Source organism: Hevea brasiliensis, chromosome 12, assembly GCF_030052815.1.
Source record: "Hevea brasiliensis isolate MT/VB/25A 57/8 chromosome 12, ASM3005281v1, whole genome shotgun sequence".
NCBI classification, from domain to species: Eukaryota; Viridiplantae; Streptophyta; class Magnoliopsida; order Malpighiales; family Euphorbiaceae; genus Hevea; species Hevea brasiliensis.
The window spans coordinates 2,604,513-2,625,107 of NC_079504.1; the positions used below are offsets into that span (position 1 = coordinate 2,604,513).

General features: G+C 39.2%; 1 protein-coding gene and 1 pseudogene across 2 annotated transcripts; one reads left to right on the forward strand and one right to left on the reverse strand.

Moving 5' to 3' along the window:
• The first annotated feature begins 10,397 nt into the window (after positions 1–10,397).
• On the forward strand, positions 10,398–13,208 carry LOC110655249 (ornithine carbamoyltransferase, chloroplastic-like; annotated as a pseudogene).
• Positions 13,174–19,956, reverse strand: LOC110655239 (auxilin-like protein 1). Of its 2 annotated transcripts, XM_021811483.2 has the most exons (9): positions 19,677–19,804; positions 19,169–19,599; positions 15,171–18,483; positions 14,995–15,061; positions 14,769–14,851; positions 14,611–14,676; positions 14,430–14,519; positions 13,910–14,086; positions 13,174–13,489 (listed from the first exon to the last, which is right to left on the reverse strand). In XM_021811483.2, exons 2-9 carry the CDS (start codon positions 19,510–19,512, stop codon positions 13,454–13,456), a joined length of 4,176 nt encoding a protein of 1,391 aa, XP_021667175.2. In that variant the 5' UTR covers positions 19,513–19,599; positions 19,677–19,804; the 3' UTR covers positions 13,174–13,453. The 2 variants fall into 2 exon arrangements, with proteins under 2 accessions (XP_021667175.2, XP_021667166.2); XM_021811474.2 differs by having other exon boundaries at positions 19,169–19,956.
• Positions 19,957–20,595: the final 639 nt, after the last annotated feature.

Below are 20,595 nucleotides of genomic sequence, written 5' to 3' on the forward strand. Positions count from 1 at the left end.
ATTTGAGGAGTCACTTTCACCTTCCACACCATTTCCAACCAAGATTTGCAGATTTCTTTCTTCCCTTACATTTTTCTACATTTCTAGTGTTTAATTTCTTACTTCTTAGCTTAGATTAAAGCTTTATTTCCATTTAAACTCATCATATCTTGTAAGCATTATGGATAGTGAGTAGTTTACTTTTGATTCTGGAGTAAGGGTTGTAATATTTGAGATATTTTGTGGATTTTGATTGGGTAATCCATATTTTGTGGTCTTAATGAGTTTTATTCATTTCTTGTATGCTTAATGACATGCTTAGTGTAGGATCCCATTAAGTGATGTTCTTAATCCATGGTTGAAGCACCGAAAGGAGAAGATCTTGTGATAGATAATCAAGAAATTGGACTTAATTAACTTAGACCTAGAAATAGGCTAAGGATTAAGAGGATTCACAGATTAATTAAAGAACTTAATGGGTCTTAATTAATTCTAACTCCACGAAAGTAGGATTAGTTTGATTAAGGCACTCTTTGTCTCACTCGAAAGGGAATTCAAAGGATTTAAGAATTAATCTCCTTAAAACCCATAAGTTTCATAAAATTGGATAACCGATTTAAATCCCAAATAGCTCGAATATGAAATCTCGAACTCCGGAATCGCCTTTTTACCATTGTTAATTTTCAATTGAATTTAATTGTTTGCCATTTTCAATATTGCCATATTTGAACTTGCTTATTCCAATTTGACGCAATTTTAGTTTAATGCGATACATTGTTGAATAGAATATTGATTTTGCACATATAGATTTCAAGCTCCATTACCCATCAATTCATTACTTTAATGTCATAAATACTTCGATTTAGTCAACTTTTATATCAAAAATTCAATCATTAACACAACTCCTCGTGGGATCGATATCTTTTCTATACTACTTGTACGACCCGTGCACTTGTGGTAGGGACGCATCACCTATCCAGGCCAAAAACCCTCCACCTGATCCAATCTTTCTCTACACTCCCCTTGATCCTCATGGCATCATCTTCATCCTCTCCACATACTCCTTCTCCAATGCACAATTTCCTAGTTCCTACTCCAGACAGTTTTCCCCGGATGCTCACCAAACGACCTATCACAAAAATGGCTAAGTTCGCAAGGATCATCTGTTTCACTACTGAGTGCAAGAAAAACCCTAAGGGGATTACTCCCTCCTCATTGTCTTTATCACGACAACCCTTTCCTCACTGTTTCACTATCCACCACAGCGGAGAACTCATCCTGGAAGAACTATGGCTCCTCTGGTGCATGGTTACTCTCTATTCTACAGGAATAGAATTCCCACTCATGGCCCTGTATCAATATGTTATGAACAACACCAACAGAACTCTTCTATCCAGATTCCTGGAATGGTTCAAGCCCATATCAGCATGGCGCTACAGTCTGAAGCGCATCATAGACACCCATAGAATAGAAGAAAGGCCCATCGCTACTCAGCCCAACATTAGAACCATGTTCATTTTTCATAGGCCTTTCTCTAGAAGACCCGATGGACTCCTCTGGACCCAGAATACTGAATATGAGTGGAGAACTTACGAGGGATCAATTATTGACAAGGAAGCCATGGGACCCTTGAGAAAACAACTAGCTGAATATCTTTGTGAAATCAACAGCTATTATTGTCTGGTACCTCCCCATGTGAATTGTACATCACTTGGTCCCATCCAGTCAATAGGCTCATCAGTGAGAGACTGGCTGGGTCCAGTCAATAGGCTCATCAGTGAGAGACTGGCTGGGTCCAGTCAATAGGCTCATCAGTGAGAGACTGGATGGGACCAAGTGATGTACAATTCACATGGGGAGGTACCAGACAATAATAGCTGTTGATTTCACAAAGATATTCAATAGTTGTTTTCTCAAGGGTCCCATGGCTTCCTTGTCAATAATTGATCCCTAAAGTTCTCCACTCGTGATGCAGGTCCAGAGGAGTCCATCGGGCCTTCTAGAGAAAGGCACGTGAAAATGAACATGGTTCTAAGTCGAGTAGCGATGGGCCTTTCTTCTATTCCATGGGTGTCTATGATGCGCTTGATCAGAGCGCCATGTCGATATGGGCTTGAACCATTCGAGAACTGATAGAAGAGTTCGTTGGTGTTGTTCATAACATATTGATACAGAGCCATGAGTGAATTCTATTCTCAGAAATGAGAGTAACCATGCACGGAGGAGCCATAGTTCTTCCAGATGAGTTCTGCGCAGTGGATCTTGAAATAGGTGAGGAAAGGGTTGTCTGGGATAAAGACAGTCGAGGAGGGGAGTAATCCTCTTAGGGTGTTTATTGCACTCAGGTAGTGAAACAGATGATCCCTTACAAACTTAGCCATTTTTGTGATAGGCTGGTTTGGTGAGCATCCGAGGGGAAAACTGTCTGGAGTAGGAACTAGGAAATTGTGCATTAGAGAAGGAGTATGTGGAGAGGATGAAGATGATGCCATGAGGATCAAGGGGAGTGTAGAGAAAGATTGGATCAGGTGGAGGGTTTTTGGCCTGGATAGGAGGTCAGGAACCAAATTGTGCTTCCCTTTGATATGCTGGACTGTGAATTTATACTTGGCGAACCAGTCCTTAAGCCTCAGTAATTGTGGTTCAGGAAGAGACTTGTTTCTGAAGTCTAGAACCTTTGGGAAAGATGAGCTGTCCATGACCACAGTGAAATGATGGCCAATTAAATGAAATTCGAATTTCTTTATTCCATTTTTTATAGCTAATATCTCTTTGTAGACTGAATGATAATGTTTCTGAGGCTCTGGGAACTCTCCACTAGCATGTCCACAGATATGTTTTTCCCCTTGAATCTCTTCTATGAGTACTGCACCCCAGTGGGTGTCGTCTATATAAATAAGAGCACTATGTAGTATGGGCTCGAATATCCTTGTCATGGCCTTTTGGAAGACTGATGGGGCCGTCTTAAGGCCGAATGGAAGGAGGCATCCATTGGTCTTGGGCGTAGGAATGCGTAGCGATCTTGGGCCTATCAGAGGGGTTAATTCCCAGTTGCCAAAAACCAGCCTTAAGATCAAACTTGGAGAAGACATGGGCTTCGTGTAGTTGAGTGAACAAGGCTTCAGGCTTTGGTAATGGGAACTTGTCATCTTGGAGGAAATGATTCAGAGGCTTATAATCTATGACAAGTCTTTTCTTCCCTCTTAGCCGTTCCGATCTTTTTTCAACATAAAAGGCCTGGCAGGCCCATTGGGAGGAAGTGGGTTCTATGAGGCCTTGTTAGAGAAGCTGTCTGCACTCTTCTTGGGCTAGAGCCAAGTCTGTAGGATTCATTCCCGGGTGTGATGCCTTTGTCGGGTTGATATCTTCATTGAGTTTGAATGGAAGACTGACAAAGAATTTCGGGTTTTTCCATAGGGGGTGGTGATGGTGAAAGTGTGCATGGGAATCAACACAGGACCTTAAGAGGAGCTCCTTGTGCTCTTGGAATTCAGCTGAGGCATCAGCCAGAGAATATAACCTTGGGACAGAAGTAAATGGCTGAAAATTTCTCTTATATTTCAATCCTGTGGGGAGGATCTTCAAATGCTTCGCCTGTTGATACAAGTCAAAGCCTATCAGCAGATCCTTGTCAGGAAGATCCGACCCGATGACCCTAGTCCAGAGGATACAAGTGGGGAAGAACTGGATTCCAATTGGATGCTTAGTGATGAGGCTAGTTTTGAAAACATTTCCATCTGCAGCCTTAAAGTATTCTTCATGAGGGACCCAGTATTCTGAGGGTAAGATGGCTGGGTTCATCATGCTTTTGTGAGCCCCGGTATCCAGGAAGCCAATGACACTAATGGGCCATTCATACTTGCTGGGAAGAATATGACTCGGGACTAATGGAATTGGAATAGTGTCTGGGCCATCATGGTCTGGAATACAGGCAAGGATCCTGTAGAATGCCGTGGTGGCTGGAAGGAAGTCTGTACTGTTCCGTCAGGATTCCTTCTGAAAGAAGATTCTGTGATCTGGATTGGTTGAGATGTTGAATGGAGCCTTTCGTAGTTGGTTAACCAATCCTTTGGGATGAGCTGTTCAAGCTCATTTTTAGGCAGTTGCCTAGGTATCTGAACAATTGTTGGAGTGGTTTGATTATGCGCTAGCACAAGCGAGCATCATTTGATCTGAGATGGTGAGATAGATCTACTGCATGATCTTGCAGCCTGTAGATAATCTGGTGGTGTAACGTAGCCATCATGGAAGATGTGACTTGGGCTGCACCTGTGAGTTGGATTTGGACTTTTAAAGCAGTGCTGAGATGTGGATCTCTAAGGGAAAGATTGTAGTTAGGGAAAAACGTCAATACCACACTTCCTGCATGCAAAGTGGTAAGACATGTCCCTATCACTGCATGTTCATACTGTAAAAACCTTGTATTGAGGAGTGATACTCTCGCTGTTACTGGAAGTCCTCGTCGTCCATGTAGACTGAGGATAAGTCGAACAGCTCCAAAGTGAAGATGAGAAAACCCTTCTTGTCTCCATCTGGAGATGAGCTGAGGAGGGATTTCTAGGGTTATGTATTGTTCGGCAGATGAACTCTGGAGAGAGCATTGATCCATCCTGGAGGCCTGAACATATTCTTTTGACAAAGATCTTCTGGAAGAAATCAAGGATCTGATAGATCTAGTAAGAGATCCAGATCGTCTGTAGATATTATAAGGACTGAGAAGAGGTAAGAGTGACTCTCCAACCTGAGCATCTTCAGGTAGAGTAGATATTTCTACAAGATTATCAATTCTGGAGGATAGTGTTCTGCGAAGTGGTGAAGAGAAAGAAAGAGAAGAGGTGAGATTAACAATCTCAGAGGGGGAAGGGGTCTGAAGATGAGTTTCAGAAACAGGGTTAGGTGTTTGACAAGCCATGTTTGGTACGTGGCGTTGTGACTAGAGATCGCTCTACCTTCTAGGAAGGAATCAAGCAGTTACTAGTTTCCAGCCGATATACCAAGATCAGAGAAGATGGCAGAAAACAGTGATTCAGAAATTAAGAGAAATACCAGAGTTTGAAGATTTCTCTCCTACACCAGTGAAGTATGTATAATACAAACATAACCAGGCTCTGATACCAAGATAAGCCGGGAGCCCTTACCACACATATAATGAACTCATGCTATGCCTCTTCCCTCTCCATAGGTACTCTCTGGCTATGCCCTTTTGTTCATTATACATGTGATAACGGGACCGTCGCACCTTAATGTCAAAACAAAGATATTTCTGATACACAGGATCCTCTTAAAGAGGCAAGTGTAGAGCATACGTATCTCTGATTATAAGAGTATGATACACGTTCAAAGGTTTTCGGAGAGAAAGAGAAGAGTTTTAGAAAGCCATAGGTGGATTGGATATGTTGGGCCAGATAAGACGGGTAATGGGCTTCAGTATCTGAACTGGATTCTTCTGAAGTGAATGAGTAGTCTTCTTCTGATCCAGCGCCTATCCCAAGGGCAAAAACTATATCTTCATCAGGCTCATCCTGTTCAGAGAACAGGGATTCAACATCATCATGCTCCAGGGAGATGTGAGAAGCCTGCTGTATGTGTTGTAATAGCTTAACCGCCTTATTGGGGTTTTTTGGGCAGTTCTTGGCATAATGACCCCGATTGCCACAGACATCGCTCCTGTGCGACTTTTTGGTACCCGTTCTTTTCCTTCGAAAGTATCTGACTGACCTTCTTCCTTTCTTTTGCTTGAAAGGGGGTTTGAACCCAGAGGGATGCTTCTTGTAATGTGCTTTCTTCTTTGGCTTGCATTCACAGTTCTTTTCCTTGCATTTAATGGCAAGGTGAGACTTCTGGCATACATTCTTCAAAGCTTTGCTGTTGTCGATGATATCTTTGAACAATTTCTGTTGTTCGCACATTTTGTCTAGACAGGCCAGAGTCATTTGATGGATTTCCTCTATAGTTATAGCATTCATTGCTCTTCTGGTAGCAGCAATACTTCTGTGGAGTTCTGGTTGTAATGCTTCTGGTAAAGAGGCAATATAGGTATGCCTGAGGTTGACATCATTGTAACCATTAAGCAGATAATTGCGTTGAGTCATGCGCTGGTAGTGTCTTTCAATGTCTGATCTTTTTAAAGAACAGCAACGCATATCAAAGAACTCTTGTCTTAACTGCTTGCTGTATAAGGATGCATCTCCGAGAAACTCAGCAAAGAGAGCATTGACTGCTTGTAAGGGAGTCAGGTGGCAAAATTGAGCTTTTTAATATTCTCCAATGGAGGAAAACCAATCTTGCAATGTACCAACAGTTCGAGAGATGAATTCTCTGAGTATAGAGTGGGAGTCAGCACCTTCCCGGAGCATTTGGATATCAAGCCAAGCTTTAAATTCTGCAATGCGATCTCTCCATTTTGATGGGGGAACATCATCTAAGGTGAACCATGGGCCTGAACTGGGCCTGGCCTGTTGTGGAGCATCTGGTAGTCCAAAATCTAGAATTGGTTCATCATCAGGGATCTCAACATGGGGGTCTTGAGGAGGCCCTGTAGGGCCTGTAGTACCACTGGTAGAATCTGTGGTTGGTGAAGGACCTGTATGGGAGGCAGTTGGCTGAGGATCAGCCATGAGCAGTGTCGTGATATCCATTCGTCCGTCCTCACTATCATCAGACGAGTCATCAGAAGAATCTTCTTCTAGCTCTGGCTCAGAGGGTATGGACACCATATGCTGAGGAGGAGGATCAGGATATATTTTGTCCTTCCCTTTATCAATTTTTCTTTTCGGAGGATGAGATTCTTCAGAGGGAGATGGACTCTTTGGCTCATGTCTGGCAGGTGTTTGAGTAGGTTTGAACAAAGGAGATGGGTGGTATGTTTGAGGTGGTTCATATGAATAGTTGAAAGGTCCAAAAGGGGAGTAAGCAGGTTCAGAAGTAGGAAGAAAAGGATTAGGAGTTGTTTGAGCAGAGAAAGGGCTGAATGGGCTGTAAGAAACCGGAGCTTCTGTGGGCTTATGCAAGTCTGCCTCAACTTGGGCCAACTGTTTCTTTAGCCTTCGTATCTCCTGTTCCTTTTGGTTGAATTCTGCACCAAATCTCCGTTGTTGGATCAAAGCCTTCAGATCTCTATCAAGCTGGGTAATTCTGCTTTGTAGGTCTTTGTACATGTTTTGGGCAAAAGCAGTGAAGGAGTCAATCTTTTGATCAACATGCTAAGTCCTAGTGAGGACCTGGTCAATCTTTGAATCAATACGTTGTAGTGCCTTATTCTGGACAGTAGCATTCTTGGTTTGCCAGTTCAAAACTTTTTCAGCTTGAGTGATCGGGGTTGTCTGACCTTCACTATCAACCTTAGTTGAGTGAATGAAAGGTCTTATGGAGATTTTGGTCCAGTGCATGCATTTGTGCTTATGGAGGAAAATCTGCTTCATAAGAGGCAGGTGAGAACATCATGCGGGGTTGTACGGAGGAAGTGCCGGAGGAGGGGAAGAAACTGGCTTGAGAGAGGGTAGTTTCTTTCCTTCCTTTCTGATGATCTCAAGGGCAAGCTCATAGATGGGAAGAGGCTTCTTCTGCTTGGTTTCCTCATGGATACCGATCCATGGGCTACTATCTGGATAGTCTCTTCTGAGAACTTGTTGTGATTTGCAAGAGGCTCTTCTTGTTTTTTTGGTGAGCTTCCTCCAATTTTTGTCAGACAGTGGATGATCATATTCATTTTCCCAGTAATTGTCACGACAGTCACAATCTTCGTCGCATGCTCCAGAACCTGGGAAATCCCAGGGGCAGTGACCATCTATTTTCTGAGGATAGATATAATGATTATTTGGTGTTACTGCTCCAATGGGATAGTCGTCTTGCTCCTTTTCTAATGGCTGGACCATCATGGTCTGGAATACAGGCAAGGATCCTGTAGAATGCCGTGGTGGCTGGAAGGAAGTCTATACTGTTCCGTCAGGATTCCTTCTGAAAGAAGATTCTGTGATCTGGATTGGTTGAGATGTTGAATGGAGCCTTTTTGTAGTTGGTTAACCAATCCTTTGGGATGAGCTGTTCAAGTTCATTTCTAGGCAGTTGCCTAGGTATCTGAACAATTGTTGGAGTGGTTTCAGTGTCTGCTAGCACAAGCAGAGCATCATTTGATACAGATGGCTGAGATAGATCTACTGCATGATCTTGCAGCCTGTAGATAATCTGGTGGTGTAACGTAGCCATCATGGAAGATGTGACTTGGGCTGCACCTGTGAGTTGGATTTGGACTTTTAAAGCAGTGCTGAGATGTTGATCTCTAAGGGAAAGATTGTAGTTAGGGAAAAACGTCAATACCAAAATTCCTGCATGCAAAGTGGTAAGACATGTCCCTATCACTGCATGTTCATACTGTAAAAACCTTGTATCGAGGAGTGATACTCTCACTGTTACTGGAAGTCCTCGTTGTCCATGTAGACTGAGGATAAGTCGAACAGCTCCAAAGTGAAGATGAGAAAACCCTTCTTGTCTCCATCTGGGGATGAGCTGAGGAGGGATTTCTAGGGTTACGTATTGTTCGACAGATGAACTCTGGAGAAAGTAAAAGGGCAAATAAAGCATGCAAGTACATAGGCTAAATTTTAAATATAGTTCGGCTTGACCAGCAGTTGATCATGTGTGAATAGAACTGTAGTAGCTGAGAATTTCTACATAAAGAAACTCCACCCCACACATCATTAACTGTCTCCATTTTATATTATATATATAGATGATTGTGTGATTATTTATTAAAAATATCAATATGATGGAGAGAAATTTTTTCAATAATTACACCACAAAAATATATTAAATTATTAATTACGATTCTTGAAAGAAAAGATGCTATTACTGGCTGCATATATGCCCGTCAATTTATTGTTAACCAATAATTAATAAGTTTTAAGGTAAATTTATAATTAATCATTTAATCATGAAAAATTATATTATATAACTATTATCTATCTAAGATAACTTATATGAAAAACTTATATGAAATGATAGACCAATAATAAATAAACATATATACAGAATGTGTCTAAAAAACTATAACCACTAGATGGTTACTTTTTGGCTTAAAGTGGCATGCTATTAAGATGAAAACTTATGGCCTTCCCCATTTTTATTTTTATTTTGTCTCTTTATGTGACCCAATTAATTTGGAATTAAGGCTTTCTTATTTTTGAAATATATATTAATATCTAAGAATAAGAAACTTTTTCTCAAGTATGTCCTTTGTTTCTGAGGTCATCGGCCTCTGCTCCTGCTATGGGATAGAGGGTCTTCGTCCCTTATTCCAAAAGTGGGTCTCCCTCCCTGTCAACAGATAGCGTGGTTTGTGTATAAATAATGGCATTTTATGCTCTTTTACTGCAGATCTATGGTTATTGAAGAGGGTTTATATTGATATGCATATTGAAGTTTGCTTTTGATTGTTAAGGGAAGGATCGTTGGTTATGGAGGTGAAAGGCATGAAAGGGTTGCTGAAAAGTCATTCACTTTTCACTCCTTTGGCGACCAGTGCGACTCTGCAAGTTTATGCTCACCACATTCTATTCGTTACTCTTGGGTCCTTTTGATTTACCTATCATTTCGGGAGTTTTTGTTTTAGAGGAGCCTCTTGCCTGCAAGTAGTGCTGTGCTTGGTTCTTGATGATCTTCCCTTATCATCTTCCCTAGCAATCGGTCATGCATGTTGGTTTTAAGATGTTAGTGGCACTCCACCTCCTCTGGTACAAACTTATGTCGTGATTGTAATAAAAAAATAGACTGATCTAACTTCACTACAAAAGTTAGTTAAAGGGAGGAGGTTTGCCCAAACCTTATCCCAAGCTAATATAAGACAGCCAAGGTATGAATATTTGGCATGTGATTTATAAGCAAATATATTTATAAATAGTTTAATATTAAAGAATGGTATGCTTTGATATTATATAGTATTATCACATATATTCTTTATTTAATTCACTTTTCTTTCTCTTTTAACTATATTATTATTATCATTACTAAATTTTTATAATATAAATTATTTTTTTAAAACTTAAAATTTTAAATAATTTTTTAATCTTATACATAGTACAAATATTTTATTTCATGTCAATGTGGAGCAACAGGCTTGTTCCAAGCTAGGGATCCTTTCAGCCTTTGGCCACTTCCCCTGGCCTGGTTTGGGGCCATCTTGAGGACCCTTTTCTTTTTCCTCAGGCCTTGATCGGTAGCTTTGGATTTTATGTGATAAATTTGTCAGTTTAAGTTGGGTATTTTAGAGAGCTGGCCTAGGCCTTTCTGTATCCTTAATCTTAGTTGGATTCCTTCTGTGTATTGGCCCTATGCTTGTTTTTTGTTTTTTTCAAATGTCATTTTCGTGTGTGTATGTGTATATATATGTATATACACACACACACACACACTTTTGAAGAGCCTTGCCAAATTGCCAATCTATCGTTTAAGGAAAAAACCGAACTGGACGTCGTTTATTTTCTACCTTCGACCACGTTCGAGGGCATTTACGTAATCCCGACCGCTATAAAACCGCAATTCTAACTGGTCCGCGACTCGGTGGTCTCAGCGTTACTGAACTGTCACTGTTTCAAGTTCCAAATCAAAGAGAGCAAAAAAAAAATGGCGGCGATTTCTTGTCACTCTGCACTTCCATCAAACAAAGTCTCTTTCGCTTCTTCTTCCTCTGCTTTCTCCAGTAATCTTCTTTCCCACTCTGTCCAATTCTCCAGTATATCGGTGTCTTCTCGGGCGATTCGTGGTAGAATCTCGTGTCATACCTCCTCTGCTACTTCATCGCCTTCCTCTTCCGTTAGTGGGAATGGTCTGTCTACGTATTTAAACTCAGTGGATTTTTCCGTTTGACCTTGTTTAAGCGAATGCTATATTTTTTTCTTCATGATTATTTGTCGAAATTCTTCGCTGTTTGAATCGCCTGGAGTGGAATTAGGGTTTTAGGGATTGTTTGATTTGGATAATGCGGATATGGTGGTATTTAGATCGAACTTTTGTGTGTTATTTTTGAAACTAGGTTGTTTTTAGAAATGCTCAATAGTTGAAGAAATGTTGACCTTATTGAGCAATGTAGGTATTAAAAATACTTCGTCATTTTGTTGTTGTTGTTTTTAAGTGACCGCTAAAGGATAATTCCTTGAGGCAATTTTCGATTTTTAGTTGTAATTTCATTTCCATGCAATGAAGTTGACGGGTTTGATTGTTGAGTTCTACGAGAAGTGGATGAGAAATTGTAGCTGGTAAGATTTTTTCTGCTAGTACTACTTCTTTGCTGTGCTAATGGTTCTGTTATCTGTCCACTTCTGTTTTTTTTTTTTTTTTTTGTCTCTCTCTCTCTCTGGCTTTGGGTACCTTATTTTGCAGCAAAAGCAGAGCTGAAGGATTTTCTACACATTAATGATTTTGACAAAGCCACTATTATGAAGATCTTGGATCGGGCTGCAGAAGTCAAGGCATTGTTAAAATCTGGAGACAGGACATTCCTCCCATTTAAAGGAAAGACAATGGCTATGATCTTTGCAAAGCCTTCTATGAGGACAAGGGTTTCGTTTGAGACTGGTTTCTTCTTGCTTGGAGGCCAGGCTATATATTTAGGACCTGATGATTCCAGATGGGCAAACGGGAGGAGACTCGTGATGTTGCTCGTGTTTTGTCTTGCTATAATGATGTAATCATGGCACGCGTTTTTGCTCATCAGGTATGCTGGTGAGTTTCTTGTGTTTATGGTAATTTTTCTGATGATTGAATCATGGTTAATTCCTTTTCTTTATGTGTCTATGCATGTGTACATGAGCATGCATATATTTGTGCAAACTTATGTCATTTTATGCAGAAATGGGTTGGATGCAAATGACTTGTGTTACTGAATTGCTGAAGGTTGGTAAAGATTTTATGTCTTGCAACACTGCAATGTTTCAGTTAGTTTTACTTTCTAATGTCTCATTAACCTTGAGTTTTTAAGTTTGCTTAATAGAAGTTCTTTTGCATATGGGTATTTACAGATGCAGTTGCTTACCAGTACTTTTGCAGGATATTCTTGATCTGGCAAAGTATGCAACCGTACCGGTTATTAATGGCCTGACTGACTACAACCATCCTTGCCAAATAATAGCTGATGCCTTCACAATAATTGAACACGTTGGTCAGTTGGAGGGGACCGAGGTAAGTTCACTGTGCCGTCTTTCATTGTAGTTTTACCTTGTCTTTGCAATTGCATGTCTCGTATCCAATAATCAGGTCTACAGTTTGGTTCTAATTTGATTCCGTACACTGCTAAAAAATTTTCAGCTTGTATATGTTGGGGATGGGAATAACATTGTGCACTCTTGGTTGTTGATGGCATCTGTAATTCCTTTCCACTTTGTTTGTGCCTGCTCTAAAGGTTTTGAACCAGATGCAAAAACAGTTGAGACAGCACAAAAGGCTGGAATCAGCAAGATTGAGATTACAAACGATCCAAAGGAAGCTGTTAGAGGAGCGGATGTTGTATACTCAGATGTGTGGGCAAGCATGGGCCAAAAAGAGGAAGCTGCACACCGTCGTAAAATGTTTAAAGGATTTCAGGTATACTAATTGATCCCTTGAAAAGCATTTTTTGAGGCCCATATATGTTAATAAAATAGACGTATTTTATATTTAGTTTAGTTTTTTGTGCCTTGATTATAATATTGGATTATAAATTATTTTGTGTTAAAGAAAACCAAGATGGTCGACTGTCATTATGCTCAAAGTAAACAATGAGCTGTTTAGTTTCCTATAAATGTGGCTCATATTTTGATATTTTATTTAAAATAAATTGCAGGTGGATGAAGATATTATGAAATTAGCCGGTCCAAAAGCTTATTTTATGCATTGTTTGCGTGCTGAGAGGGGTGTGGAGATGACAGATGGTGTCATTGAAGCTCCGAACTCAATTGTCTTACCGCGAGCTGAGAACCGCATGCATGCCCAGAATGCTATAATGCTTCATATGCTTGGTCTTTGAACTCGTACCAACCACTCCTGATGATGGGCAAGCACCGAGGCTGTTTAAGTCTTTGGCTATTTCGAAATTGTTCTTTTACAAATTTTAATTTCTGTTGGTCTAGATGTAGAATTTTGCGGTTTCAACCCGCTCGATTCAATTCTTGTAGTTGCAACTTAGAAACCGTAATGATGTGGTTTCAACTCGAGCATTGCTAAGAATTATCAGTTGCAATGTTCGTAGTTTTGTATTTCAATTTTGGGTGTATTCAAGCTCAATATTCTGTTTCATTGAATTTCAGCAACACACTAATACATGATTAAAATGGTCCCCCAACCACCCGAATCCCAGCCGTCCTTTTGAAGCTGCATAAATGAGAGAAATGAATGTCTAAATAATTTTCCTATTTGTGCATCAGAGACTTCAATTGGGGGATTGTGTTTTGCTGCAATTACATGTTTGCTCACGATAAATGTTACTTCGAGAAGATGAATTGATAGTCTACCATTCTTCTGCACTGAATTTGTTCCAAGCATCCTGGGGGCAACATATGGGTTAGTGAAATTACCCAGATTAGGAAGAAAATAAAACTCCTGCCCTTTCTTTGTGAGAAGGTTTTTTAAAGTAAGAGGAGGTTTTCAAGGGTTTAAAAACTTTGAACTTGTATTTGGGAAAATATGTGATTTTTTAAACTAAGGTATTTGGACCCAAATTGGTGAATTAAGAAGAATTTTCTTTAAAATCTCAAATACCTTAAAGAACTCTTTCCTCTAAACACTAAAAAATTATAAAGACCTCGAAACCATGAAAATCCTTTGAAAAACTTTAAAAAATCATATTTTAATCTTACCTCCCCCCAATCTAATCTAACATTCCCAGGAACTTCAAAAATAAATAAATAAATAAATAATCTGGTTGTGATGCAGTTGTTTTTTAAGAAAATAGAGAAAAACACACCTTTAGAAGATCAAAAACTTTCTCACAAGTGTATTTCTGTTGTATGCTTGCACCCCTTTGCTGCAATTTATCAGGATGAACAAAAAGAGTGGCTTTGCGGTAAGCTTTCTTCACAGCAGCAGTAGATATAAGATCTGTGAGAGGAATTGGCTGCCATCCACTATCAGGGCCCAGGATCTGCAAGTATTATAAACAAAATGACATGATGCATTAGAAAACTAGATAGAATAATAAAACCAATTAGAATAGACGGGCTAACAGTTACCTAGTAAAAAAAAGACAAATATCCCAAGTTGGAAATGTTTACCATTCCTTCCAACAGGATTATCACACATTCAAGGGAATTTCAAACTAAAAGACATACTCCGGTAAGAAGAAGATTTTGTCCGTTATAAAGTGCACAATTGGATACAAATTGCACAGAACCCTGGGTCAATACATGGTATGCTATCCAGAACATGTCTAGCATTGTAGAAGCAGTTTTGTGCAGAGATAAATTTATGAAAAAATTTCAACATACATATTGTAGTGTTGAAAGCAGGGCACGCAAATTCCTCTCCTTCCCACCTGACCAACGTTTGACATCAGCATCCAAAGTTTCAGCTAATCTCTGCAATTAAAATTCAATGCATGACAGTATTAAACATCCACACCTTGTCATAATTGCAAGAGTATTGTATTATTAACTAACAAATCATTACATTTCTCTCAGCTTGTTCTTTCTGAGCAAGAAGATCACGCATATTCTTCTCAGCAAGAGCTTTTGCCTGAAAGTGACCCCAGAAGAAGAATGCCAATTAAAACTTAGAAAATTTAGGTCTCAATTTTTTTTTAATCAGAAGCAAGAAGCATAGCATACTGCACGTTCTGCTGTCCTTTGATTCCTTTCTAATGTGGCTTTACATCTTTCAACTGATTCACCATTACCACCGCTATATCTCCCTGTTAACAGGTATAAAGCAAAATATGTATTGTTCAGAAGCAGGCATCACCTTAAGCAGATTCTAATATCCCTGAAAAATGATGAAGCTTTTTTTTTTTTTTTTTTTTAATACATAAGATGGGGTAGTTTATGTATTGCATACCATCATGAATTGAAGGGCTTGGATATTTGGAACTGTTGGAAGGACCTGAACCTTTATATTGTTGATCCTGCAAGAAAATCTTTAAAGTCTTAATTTTTCCACACCACTGAAACACAAAGATAAGAAGAAAGATCAAGGAAAAAAAAAAAAAAAAAAAAAAAAAAAAAACAACTCACATGGGATTTTATTCCAGCATCTCTTGAAGCAGCAGAGAACTTCTCAGCTTGATTTCTCGCCTTAAAAGAAGCTTTCTCAGACAATGCCCTTTCCAGGGCACGTTCCCTGGCCTCTGCAGTTGCTCTCTCAACTGCAGCCCTCTCTGCCTTTAGTTTGGCTTCCATAGATGCTTTCTCTGCTGCTGACTTACCATTACCCTCTGCACAAGCCTTCTCTAACCTTTCTCGGGCCTCTGCCATTACTCTTTGGTGAGCTCCTGTAGCCGCTCTTTCTGCAGCAGCCTTTTCTGCCCTTTCTCGAGCTTCAGCAAAAGCCCTTTCACGAGCTTCTCGGATTGCTCTTTCCACAACTATTCTTTCCTTTTCCATTCCCCTAACTTTTGCTTCTTCCTTTCTTCCATGATGTCTCTTTTCCGATTCCATTTCCTCTTGCAAATTACCTTCAGCTTTCCTCTTTTCAACTGTCATATTTTCAAGATACTTCTCCTCCTTTTTATCAGTGCTTTGGTTTGTTCTCTCCTCTTGAGATATTCCCATGTTCATTCCTTCCCCCTCAAAAGTATGTGGCTGCCAACTTGCTTGCACATCAATCCGATTATTTATCCATTTTTCCTCGGAAGAAGATTCAAAATAAGTCTCGTCTTCTTTAGGAACTTCAGATTTCTTCACATCCTTGTTATTTTCTCCCAATTCACGGTCTGCTTCTTTGAAATGCTTTACTGAGTCTGGCTTGGAATCTATCCCATTAACTGACCATCTTTCCTCATGAGAAGATACAAAATTACTCTCATTTTCTTCATAAATGGGGCCAATTTCAGACTCACTGTCATCCTTATCATTTTCATCCAATTGAAAAGTTACTTCTTCAGTATTCTTTTCCAGTTCACAGATTCTCTCATACTCTGCCACAGGAAATTCATTTAGCTTGTGATCAAGGTTCACATCAGTTTCACCTAAATACACATCTGTCGTTTGCTTAATAATCACATCAAAACCAGTGAGACCTTGCTCTGGATCACCAGTTTCAAAGTTCTCTTCTTCCACCAGGTCATTTGCCTCTTCAGCTGCTTCTGAACCTTTTCCGGTCTCCTTAGGAAAGGAATCTTCACTCATGTCCATCATCTTCCTATTCTTTTCAAGTGCAAATATCTCTGCAGTTACTTTCACATGTTCAAATCTTTCTTGATCCCCATGGTCATTGGCTTCATCAGCTTTGCCTGCATTCTCATTTTCATCTAGCTCGTACACATCATTATTTGCTTCAAGATTGTTCTCCTGGTATCTAAAAGCCTGTTGAGTTGCTTCTAAATTGCTCTCATCTTCTGCGCTCCGATGAATCTGTGGCTGTATGCTCTCAGTTTCAAACACTTCACAAGTCCTTTCTTTAGCTGATTCGTTCATCAGAGAATCCTCTTTGAGCATCTCCTCATCCTGTTTGGTCTCTTCCAGGTTCTCAGTGCCTGTTGTTCCACAATCCTCTCCAAGCATCTTCTCACTTCCATCCTTGTCACAAACTTGAACAAACTTCTCAGCATCCTCTGTCTTGGCAACACCTAGTTTCTTCTCATTATCTTCCCAAAATGGAGCCTCTTGTTGTTTCATTTCACTTCTTACCCTCTCCAAATCTTCTTCCTGTCCCTTCTCATTTTCTCTATAGCTATGAATTTCATCTACTCTACTCTCATTCTCCTGTCTCACCGGAACTTCATTTGATCTGCTCTCCATTTCCTCTTGATTGTGTGCCTCTCTTTGTTTCTTCTCAATTTTCATCCAATTCTGAGCCTCTTTTAGTTCCTTCATATCTTTATTCTCATCCAAATCTTGGATTTCAAATTCTGGATTTTCTTCTGGTTCATGCAGCTTTTTCACTGTGCTCTCAATTTCTTCTTGTTCACAGGGCACTCTAGGACTAGGAGTTAGATCAGCTTCTTCATGCTCATAAACAACCCTGATTTTCTCTTCATTTTCTATGTGATGATCAAGCTCTTCAGTTGACTTGATATTGTTTCTGTACACATTCCATTCATATGCTGCTTCCACTGAATGTAGTTCCCTCTTTATCTTCTCCTGCTTAGGGGCCTTCTCATTATTATCACACTCCACTGGCTTCTTGATGCTTTCCTCTCCTGTCATCTTCTCCTTGCATTTGTTCTCATTGGCAAATAGTTTCATTATCTCAGCATTGTTTTCTTGCTTAACCTCCAATATCATTGCCCTGTGTTCACTGTTATCACCAGGTTCAGAAAGCCCATCTGTTCCTTTCCTGCTTTCTCCTTCCACCCTATTATACACTTGAGCCAATTTGGATTCTGTGCTGTTTGTTTCTCCAACAGCATTTTTCATAGAAGATGATTTCTTTGCATTTCCAAATTCTAGGGTTACATGGCTTGGTTTTGTTGCATTGTGATCCGGTAAGCTGGTGAAATCTTGCTTTGGAGTATAAAATTTCTGACGTATTTCCTTGGCCTCCTCCTCTTTGGATCTATTTGCTTTTTCTGCAACTTTAACCTCCATTCTCTCATCTTTCAACTGATCACTAAATTTTGGTCTCACACGATTTTGAAGACCTTCCTTCTTTCTTTCCATCAGTTCTTTGGCTATTTTAATCTTTGCTTGAGCCTCCTCTATTGCCTTCCTCACAGCAGCTGCAGAGGCAGCTGCAGCTGAATTAGCATCTATTTCCTCATCCAATAAAGGTGGTGAATAACTACCAGTAGCACCTTCAGAAGCATCATTACTAAAAACCCCAAGCTTTGGATTCATTGACCTCATGGGCCCATCCCTATTATTACCTAAGTTAGGTATTGAGCTTAGAGGTGACACTGTTGATGGCTGCATGCCAAAGCCAATTTCAAATGCATCAAATGATATATCATTTGAAAAGGATCTATTCCTGCTGGATTTTGCCTGAAAGTTGGCGTGATTTCTAGAATTGTTTTTAGCAGATTCTCTGGGTTGTGGACCTGACACAGCTTTTCGGAGTGGTTTGCTTTGCTTTGTCCCCTCATTGACATTAACATTCAGCTGACGATCATTTAATTCTGTGTGTACTGGCTTGGCACCTTCAGTCATCTGCGAGGGAGTGATTTCATCTATCAAACAAGTATAACCAGGAATGGTGTTGAGCTGAGCAATATGTGTCATTCTATTTGTCCCAGTTTTGCTTTCTGGGTTACTTTTATCATATGAAATGTTGATTTGTTTCCCACCATCAAGTGATTGGAAAGATACTTCAGCTGATGGAGCTTTTTTCTGTTCTGAAACATTAAAATGCTCTGGTCCTGCTGGGCAGAACTTTGCTTTAGCTGCAGCCCTACGCATAGACAAACCTTCTCATGGTCAGTTTTCTATCTCTACAATTGATATAGCATACTAAAGCCAACTGATGCTTCTTGACATAAATATATATATATATATATGACAAAAGAAAATTATAGTTCAAAGAAGGAGGGAGAAGGGAAGCAGGCAGGGAAAGAAATTATGTTGATTAAACAGCACAAATAAAGCCATGACATTTTTTTCACTTTAAAGTATCTTATTTATTCTATTCTATTGTCAAACTAAGGAAGGGGGAGATAAAAAGAAATCAAAGATCTTTCTCAAGCTCACATTAATTTACAGTAGTGATAAAAATTAATTGATCCGCTAGTTTAGCAGAGAAGCTGCACTTGTTATCAAAATTGCTTTGTCCTTCTTAAGGGAAACCCATAACAGGGCCTTTAGAAAAAATATCAACAACAAAGCTCAGTTTTACCATTTTTAGTTCACTCAAAGGTGAAAAAGAAAATGTGGTGGTTGGTTAACTAGTGTAACACGCCTAAACATTGAGCGTTTAAATACATTAATCGACCTCCCTGTCATTATCAAAGATCCTGCTTTGGCTGCTAAACCTCAAATTTTAATTTCTCTTCTTTCCTAACATTTTAAAATGCAGTTTTCCTCAACTAACCAGAAAAAAAAAAATGTTAAACATCTACAACTAACTAGCTATTCCATACCGAGCTTCCTGAGACGAATTCTTCACTTTCTTTGGTTTTGAAAACAATTGCTCATAGGGCACAGCAAAATCTGTCTCTGCAAAACCACCAAAAATCTTCGAGTAGTCTGGCTTCGAACTCCGCGCGTCCACAGAAGCCTTTCTGTCCTTCAGCTCCGGGAAATCGAGAACCGGAATGGAACAAGCACTAGAGCCACCAAATATCTCTCTGTAATCCTCCATTCGAGACCCAGGCTTGGATACACCACCAAAAATGCCGTCGTACACGTGCTTTCCAGCTAAGACTCCACCGTTAGGGAGCTTATTGGAGAAAGCTGTAGCAGAGGAAGCTTGGTGATACTCCATTAAGGAGGGAACAAAGAGAGATTATTTAGGGTTTACGCGATTGGTTTTTCCTTCTCTTCTTTCTCCTTCCCTATGTCTGGTTTTTCTCTGCGTAGGAAAAAAAAAATTGCAGAGTCAGACACGATAGAGAGAAAGAAAGAAGAGAAACACGGACAAAATAATACCGAGAAAATGGAAGACGAGAAATTGAAATTAAAAATGCCAGTGCAGCCAGAGACTAGTGTTGAATCAGCGATTTTTAAGTTGACGATCAATGGAGGCAAAAAGATCGGCCGTTGGCTGCGATTGGGAGTGACAAAATCGAAAATCGAAGATAGTAATTGGCTTGCTGATTAGCGTCAAGCTGTCAGCAATCAGCGACACCAACATAGGGGTAGTTTCGGCATTATGCAAAATAGGATAGAGGTTTCCGGGAAGTAAGAAAAGAAAAGAAAAGATTGGAGCTGCCTGGTACGTGCCGCTGCAGCGGCAGCATTTATCTTAATCCATTGGAGTGGACCGACCATATGCCTTTCAAAAATTCGAATTTAATCATTTTAAATGTTGAAATTGTTTATAATAATTTTATTTTATTAATTATTATTTTTATATGATTGAGATAGCCATACTTTAAAAAAAAAAGACGAGCCATACTTTATAATAAAAAATATAAAGTGAAAATAAAATAATAAAAAATTATGTTCAAGAATATTTAAATGTTTTGATTTGATTTGGGAAATTCTTATCAATTTGTTTGCACTTTCACCTTTTTTTTTTGAATTTTTGCCTAATGAAAATGTCATTTAATTAATTTTTTTAGGAGAAAGTTTATAAATTAATTTAAATAGAAAATAATTGCCTTTTTAAGAATTTATAATTTGAGAAATTACATGATTATCTTATTTTTAATATAGAATTTTTAATAAAGCATAAATGAATTAAATAATATATATTAAAAAATATTAATGACATCATTTTTAGAACAAAATATTTAGTTGTAAAATTATTAATAAAAAACTTGAAATTGCTTAGTTTCAAAAGATTTAATTTTTCAAAATACCACATCTAATTTATAATAAATTTAAAATATAAATTTTATTTATT

Excerpts from the sequence above, each read along its gene's own strand:
- LOC110655239 (XM_021811474.2), bottom strand. The coding sequence starts at position 19,512 with ATGGAGTATCACCAAGCTTCCTCTGCTACAGCTTTCTCCAATAAGCTC. Across the intron at positions 18,484-19,168 it reads AATTCGTCTCAGGAAGCTCG|GGCTGCAGCTAAAGCAAAGT; the intron begins GTATGGAATAGC and ends GTCTATGCGTAG. Across the intron at positions 13,490-13,909 it reads AAGTTTTTGATCTTCTAAAG|GATGCTTGGAACAAATTCAG; the intron begins GTGTGTTTTTCT and ends TGTTGCCCCCAG.